The 8,036-nt window shown below is 39.3% G+C and overlaps 1 protein-coding gene across 3 annotated transcripts in view; it reads left to right on the plus strand.

Annotated features, from left to right (window-relative positions):
* Positions 1-8,036, plus strand: part of LOC148898702 (neurogenic locus notch homolog protein 1-like) — a 68,968-nt gene that overhangs the window by 20,132 nt on the left and 40,800 nt on the right. For all 3 annotated transcript variants that reach the window (XM_088993506.1, XM_088993504.1, XM_088993505.1), the window contains 5 exons: positions 213-335; positions 1,940-2,173; positions 3,465-3,620; positions 4,102-4,287; positions 5,437-5,550. In XM_088993506.1, coding sequence (XP_088849632.1) covers positions 213-335; positions 1,940-2,173; positions 3,465-3,620; positions 4,102-4,287; positions 5,437-5,550 — 813 coding nt within the window. The remainder of the gene's footprint in view (positions 1-212; positions 336-1,939; positions 2,174-3,464; positions 3,621-4,101; positions 4,288-5,436; positions 5,551-8,036) is intronic.

Below are 8,036 nucleotides of genomic sequence, written 5' to 3' on the forward strand. Positions count from 1 at the left end.
TCAAATGCACACACACACACACACACACACACACACACACACACACACACACACACACACACACACATACTCAAGACGCACAGATGGAGAAACAAAGCTGTAGGTCACGTCACTGAACATGAATACCCGACCAATAGATCAGAAGAATAACTGACAGTCTGAGGTGGTTTAGAAACAAACTATATCACATGACATTTGTTGCTGTTGTGCAGGCTTCACGGGGAAAAACTGCAACCAGAATATTGACGACTGCCCGGGTCACGAGTGCCAGAACGGCGGCACCTGTGTCGACAGTGTCAACTCCTACAACTGCCGGTGTCAGCCCGAGTTTACAGGTTGGTCAGGACCGAGATCAAATTTGGTGTTTTATGGCACAGTTTGGATATAAAAAAAAAAAAAAAAAACAGAAATAGGCCAGGGTATTCGTAAATTAGTAAAAAGGCGAAGATCCATATGAAAAATATCTGAATTGAATATACAGTAAAGTCACATCATTTTTTTTATTTTACTCCAATTCATTCAGGCATAATTTATCAACCAATTATTGCATAAGATATATATATTTTTTCAAAAAGTAGTCAATTTTACTCCAATTCATTCAGGCATAATTTATCAACCAATAAAATATATATTTTTAATTGTGAAAAATGGTACATTTTACTCCAATTCATTCAGGCATAATTTATCAGCCAATTATTGTGCAAAATATATTTTTACAATTTTGAAACATTTTTAATTTTCTCCAATTCATTCAGGCACATTTTTCAGCCAATTATTGAATAAAATATGTATTTTTTAATTGTGAAAAATGGTACATTTTACTCCAATTCATTCAGGCATAATTTATCAGCCAATTATTGTGCAAAATATATTTTTACATTTTTGAAACATTTTTAATTTTTCTCCAATTCATTCAGGCATATTTTATCAACTAATTATTACGTAATAATATATATATGTCTATATATATTTTTTAATGTAGAAAAATTGTAAATTTTACTGAAATTCATTCAGCCATAATTTATCAGCCAATTATTGTGCAAAATATATTTTTTAAATTTTCGAAAACTGATAAAATTTTCTCCAATTCATTCAGGCATAATTTATCAGCCAATTATTGTGCGAAATATATTTTTTAAATTTTGAAACATTTTAAAATTTTCTCCAATTCATTCGGGCATATTTTATCAACCAATTATTGCATAAAATATATGTTATTTTACTTTTGAAAAATGGTAAATTTTACTCCAATTCATTCGGCATAATTTATCAACCAATTATTGTGGAAAATATATATTTTGTAATAAAAAAAATTGGTTAATTTTACTCGTTTATTCCAGATTTCCCTAAAAATCATATCTAGAAATGCATGAATGTCTAAATTAATGCTACAAGTAATTTATTTATTTGTTTTAATCATGTAAAAATTTATATCCATTTTTAAAAGTTATTTTTTGAACAGTTTATTAACTAAAAATAAATAAATAAAATTAAAGTGTATGTTGCCTGACCTCCTGACTTTTTTAATGAATTAATAATACATTAAAAATGCATCAATTTGAATAGACTGATGATTGGGCTAAAGTGTGGAGCATAAGTTTGTCATAAAAATAAATACATAAATAAAACAAAAATTAAAAATAATAGTGATTAAAAAAATCTGCAAATATACTTGTCGCACAGGTGCATGTAGATGAAAAATGTACTTGCACTCTCAAATGTTTATTATATTATATTATTTCGGGATTCCTGTCCATTACTTATGTAAAATTTTATTTTTCTTTATTTTCAAAATATTTGAATAAAATGTTGTTTTAAAATGTGCCATATATTCTGATGTATTTTGTTTTCATTCAAAACAACTGAATCAAGTTAAATGCTGAGTATGTCATGAAGAGGCTACATCAGGCTCATTTTGTCCCTCCTGACCCTACAACAGGTCAACTGTGCATGGATGACGTGGACGAGTGCCAGCTAATGCCCAACGCTTGCCAAAATGGCGGCACCTGCCATAACACCTACGGCGGATTCCAATGCGTGTGCGTCAACGGCTGGGCGGGCGACGACTGCGGCAAGAACATTGACGATTGTGCCAGCGCCGCCTGCTACCAGGGCTCCACCTGCCACGACCGCGTGGCCTCTTTTGTCTGCGAGTGTCCACACGGCCGCACAGGTTTGTCCCGAGTACCTCCTCCAAGGGGGAAAAAATGCAGTGTTGAATATACTCCATTTTATTCGGCCAAGTGTTTGCATGGAAAAAAAAAACCCTCTGTATCCAGGTACAGAATATATATACATAATAATAATAATAATAATAATAAGAAGAAGGATACATGTCATTTACAGTGATACCTTGGCTTACAAACTTAATTGGTTCCCAGACAGAGTGTGTAAGGCGAAGAGTGTGTATCCCAAAAATTACTTTCCCATTAGAAACCATTAAAATGAGAATAATCTGTTCCGAGGTTCCCATAAAACATCATTTCATGCTTTCTAATTTTCTAAGCCTTAAAACGACACAAAATATACCTTATTTTATGTATAATAAATGTGCTATGGTATTGTAATTAAAGAATACCTTTGTGATGGTCGTTGATGGCTTGATGGAATGGAGTGGCAGGTTTCATCAGCATTAAACACTTGATGCGGAACGTAGCCGCCATCTTGAGGAATGATCCCTTGTAGGTGCTTTTTCTGCGATCATTTGACCTAGTTCCTCATCAATTGTGTTCTGTTTAGCTGGATTGATAGCTTTTTGCATTAAGTGTACAGATGGCTTGTGCGGGTTGTTTGTGGAGCCTGATTGATGGGATATTTTAACCTTGCAGTCTACACTCCTGCCTTTGAACTATCAATGTTGAAACAAGTCCAAATTTCACTGTTTTCTATCCATTTTCTCATTCTCGCTCTGTCGTCTGCCTGTCTCTTTAATCTTTAAACCACCTCCCCTCACTGCTGCGTTCTTGACCAATCACGTGACTTCAACCGACGACTGGGGGCGGGGAAGAGAGGACCAAAACAAGCCGGCTGCCATTTTCTTGTTAGGAGAACGGGCCTCTTTGCTAATGACACATCACTCATTGTGGCAGCTCCGTGTGTATCCCGAAAAATAGTTCGTATTCCCAGGTAAAATTGTCAGAAATTTAACATTCGTAAATCGAAAAGTTCATAAGCCAAGGGGTTCACAAGTATATTTTGTGTAGTTTTAAGGTTTACAAAATTAGAAAGTAGAAAATTATGTTTTATGGGGACCTGGGACCGGATTATTCTCATTTTAATGGTTTCCTATGGGAAATACATTTTTGGGATACACACTTTTTGCCTTACACACTCTGTCTGGGAACCAATTAAGTTCGTAAGCCAAGGTACCACTGTACTTGGATTTAAACTTTTCAACCAAGCACATATATCTCAAATCCACTCCGTCTGAATCGATTTTTCAAAGAGTGGATGTTTGGCCGCAGGTCTGCTGTGCCAACTGGATGACGCCTGCATCAGCAACCCTTGTCAGAAGGGCTCCAACTGCGACACAAATCCCGTCAACGGGAATCACCTATGTACCTGCCCTACGGGCTACCTGGGGGCTTCCTGTGATCAAGATGTCGATGAGTGCTCACTGGGTAAAGTCACAAAAGAAATCAAACTCTCGCTGCAATAGAGAAAAGCGCTACTACGGATGACCTGCATTTACAACTTCACTTTGGTGAAATTGCACATACATTTTCTCCCCTCCAAATGTGGACTTTTCATGTCTTCTTGCATCAAATGCTATCTGGCTATCTAACTAGCGATCTAGCTGGCGACCTAGCTGGTTATCTATTAGCTAGCTAGCTAACTATATATCTGCTATCTATAAGCTAGCTAGCAAGCTATCTATGAGTTATCTATTAGCTATGTATTTGCTATCCATAAGATAGCTAGCTAGCTACCTATTAGTTATCTATTAGCTAGTAAGCTAACTTTCTATCTAAGTTATTTGGAGTGAATGCTGGCGTTGCTCACTCATAAAAAAACCTATCCTGTGACTGGAAAGTGACCTTGAGAGTTTTGAAAGGTGCTTAGAAATGAAATGGATTATTATAAATGTGTTCCTTTCACCAGGTCCCAACCCGTGTGAGCACGCCGGCAAATGCATCAACACCAAGGGTTCCTTCCAGTGCAAGTGCCAGCGGGGTTACGTGGGACCGCGTTGTGAGCTGGACATCAACGAGTGCATATCCAACCCGTGCAGGAACGAGGCCACCTGCCTGGACCAGATCGGAGATTTCCACTGTATCTGCATGCCAGGTTTGTGTCTCTGAATGAGGACATCTGCTACGGGAAAAAGACAGTGCCAGGGTTTTTGTCATTTTCACTCAAATTACAGGACCCACAAAAGATTGCATTTTAGGACGACATAAACATTCAATGCAGTGTAAAGAAACATTGGACTGTTTTATTTCATCAGAAAAAAAAGTTCATTCCTAAGTTACATGGGTCTGGAGTTATCTTCAGTGAAAGTGGGGGCAGCTGTACTAAATATTATTATTATTAATATTAATAATAATAATAATAATAATACATTTCAATTATAAGCGCCTTTCAAAACTCTCAATGTCACTTTACAGTCACAGGAAACGTTTATTTTCTGCAGGTGAGCAGCGGCAGCCACACGCGCCAGCGTTCACTCAACCCGGAAGTAGCTCAAATAGATAGAAAGCTAGCTAGCTAGCCAGTAGATCGCCCATAGATAGCCAGCGAGACAGCCAGCCAGCTATCTAGCTAGCTATCTCGATAGCTAGCTATCCATTAGCTACATAGCCATCCTTCTAGCTAGCTATCTAACTCGATAGCTATCTATTAGCCATCCACTAGCCATCTAGCTAGTTATCCATTAGCTATATAACCATCCTTTTGGCTAGCTATCTCTCGATAGCAATCCATTAGCTACGTTTATTCAAAGTCAAAGTCAAAAAGTCAAAGTCAGCTTTATTGTCAAATATGCTAATATGCATGACATACAGCACCTATGAAATGTTTATTAATCCATTTATTTATTAAATACAATACATCCATATTGATGTATATAGCACTTTAACAATCGTTGACGCTGTAACAAAGCGCTAACATGGACAAAAGGCAAAGGGGAAAAGATTGCTAGAGGTCTGACCAGCGCTTTATTGGCACCCATGCAAGATAAACAACAAAAAAATTGGGAATGGCACTCCATGTCATATTTACAATTCCCGAATACATTCGGGAATGGCAGTGAATGAGTTTATTGATCCATCGGGGGTTCGTTTAAATGTAAAATGAGCGCTTTCTTGCCAATTGTTGGACACACGTAGCTGATTAACCATCAAGTTCAACATGGCGTAGTGAAGAAACCTTCTTGAATGTGCCTTTTTCTCTCTCTCTCTCTCTCTATCCCCCCCCCCTCCCTTGCTAATTGGCTAGGCTACGAGGGGGAGTTCTGCGAGATCGATACGGACGAGTGCGCCCACAGCCCCTGCGTGAACGGCGGCAAGTGTATCGACAAGATCAACGCCTTCCACTGCCAGTGCCCCACAGGTGAGGTGAAAGGGGGCCGAACCAGGGAGGGCCATGGGGTGGGGTGCAAATACGCAGTCTGGGGGTGGTGGAGGGTGGTAGTCGCGGTCGATCTCTCTCTCTCTCTCTCTCTCTCTCTCTCTCTCTCTCTCTCTCTCTCTCTCTCTCTCTCTCTCTCTCTCTCTCTCTCTCTCTTGCTCGCGTCCTTTCCCCTCGTCTCAAAGACAAACAGAGCGCCCGGCGTGGACACAAACAGCTCTGTGAACGTGCGTTAATCCCAAACCCTCAGGCGGGTTTACGCCGGCCCCGCTAGCTAGCTTGAACTAAAGCAGCAACGCAGGAGGAGGAGGAAGAGGAAAATCTATGCGGGGGAGGGCGCTTGGAGAAGTTTCAACTTTTTTTTCTAGACAAGTTTTTCTCTCCCTCCCTTTTATCCTTTAACCACGTAGTCAATTCGATGTCTCACTGGATCCATGTGAAAATGACTTAATTGTGTCTTTTTTTTTTTCCAACTCACTGGTTATTTCGGTCCGGAAATTCCTCTGGGGGCGCGTGACTTTGGGGAATTTTTAAAAGTGATGCGTCAAATTATTTTTCTATTTGGGTCAACTGGAGGCTCATATGTAGTCTTGTCATTTTTTTCTGTCTAGCTGACTATATATTAGCTATCTAGCTAGCTGGCTAGCAATTAGCTATATATTAGCTATCTTTCTATCTATTTGAGTTACTTCCGGGTTGAGTGAACGCTGGCGCGTGTGGCTCCCGCTGCTCACCCACAGAAAAACTGATCCTGTGACTGTAAAGTGACCTTGAGAGTTTTGGAAGGCGCTTAGAAATGAAATGTATTATTATTACAGTATTATTCAAGGGAGTCCGAAAAAATATCGATATAACCGGGACTATCGATATATCCGACCCTGTTTGCATGTAATTTTCTCCGTGCGTGCATAGAAATAGTATCAATATAACCGGGACTATCGGTATATCCGATATCGATATAACGAGACTTTACTGTATTATTATTATTATTATTATTATTATTATTATTATTATTATTATTATTATTATTATTATTATTATTATTATTATTATTTCTATTTGTCTGGGGAAGCTCTCAGTCGTACAGGAGTGGTCCATCGATGAAAAAGTTTCTTCAGACGTCATCTGTACTTCTTTGAAGGTGTCGGACGTTTCTTATCCAAGATGCTTCGTCAGTGAACTAAAATTTGTTGCTGGTAGTTTTGGCCCTATATATATATCCCTACTGTCCAGATGTGGCGGTGCCAGACTCTGCTGTGATTGGTCCCTGCTCTCAGGTTGGGGGGGAGCAGAGGACTACTCCCTGCTGCTCCATTGATTACTTCTATTCTCCTGCCCGAGTATGAGGTCTACGACTGGCCTGATTACCCGATTTGATCTGGTGTCACCTCTTCAGCATAACTAAGCCTATGTTGCCTAAGCAGTCTGTTGTACGAACGATCCAAATTGAACCTCACCCCACCCACCACGGAGGTTTAGTGAAGGATTTTGCTGTTTTATGAGAATAGCTTCTTTTACTCCCCTTTCAAACCATCTATTTTCTTTCGCTAAGATTTTAACCTCATTGTCGTCAAATGAGTGGTTGCTAGCTTTTAGGTGCATATGTACTGCTTTGTATTTGGTGATTTTTAACTCATGTCAAAGCTTTTAATTGGGCCAAAGCTACGATAAGAAGGATTGATTTGTCTACTATATTTGTTTTATTATGCGCTGGTACCACCTACGTGAGTATACATGTTATTAGTTTGCCCGGTTTGAGGACCGTTGCTGTAGACTCTACAGTGTAGAGTATCACCATCTGGACTTTTTCATGTTTTGTTCAGTGAAGGAATGCAGCGATTCAAAGTGAAAAAGAAACCAACAAAGAAAAAGAGGAAAAAAAAGGGATTGGAAGCTTCTTCAAACTTGCCAAACACGTTTATTGAGGTGGAAATGATTTTTTTTCTTTCCTCCCTTTACTTCATTCTTTTATTTCTCAGCAAGGATCAGAGAAAGCCCGGGTGGGGCCCTGAAAGGGTGGGGGCCGAATTTCTCCCATTGAATAAAAAAAAAAAAGGGGAAACAAAGCGTTAGATGTGATCGAGCGGCAACACACCGAAGCTTAGTACCCGGGTTACGTGAGGAAGTGGTGGCGGTGAAAGCATTTTGGCGGGAGCATGCGTGGACCGTTATTGAGGAAGCAGGAAGGGAGGCTTAAAGGACAACCGGACAAGTTGCGTCCATAATTTGTAAAATCACTTCCAATGACTTCTACTGAGTGTATTTTACAAAGATTCCACCGCATATGGCTATATTTTACCTTTTAAGACTCGCTCTGAATATTCAGGAAGTCTTGTTTTCGAGTAGATGACGATGCCTACCGTGACGTCACGGAAGGAACGCCCCTGACCGAGAAAGTGACACACAATGCATTTTGGGTACTTTGTTTGGTCTGAAAACTTCGTGTTGATGGCGAAATTAGAAGAAAA

Source organism: Hippocampus bargibanti, linkage group LG04, assembly GCF_051943395.1.
Source record: "Hippocampus bargibanti isolate YZ-2025 linkage group LG04, ASM5194339v1, whole genome shotgun sequence".
NCBI lineage: Eukaryota > Metazoa > Chordata > Actinopteri > Syngnathiformes > Syngnathidae > Hippocampus > Hippocampus bargibanti.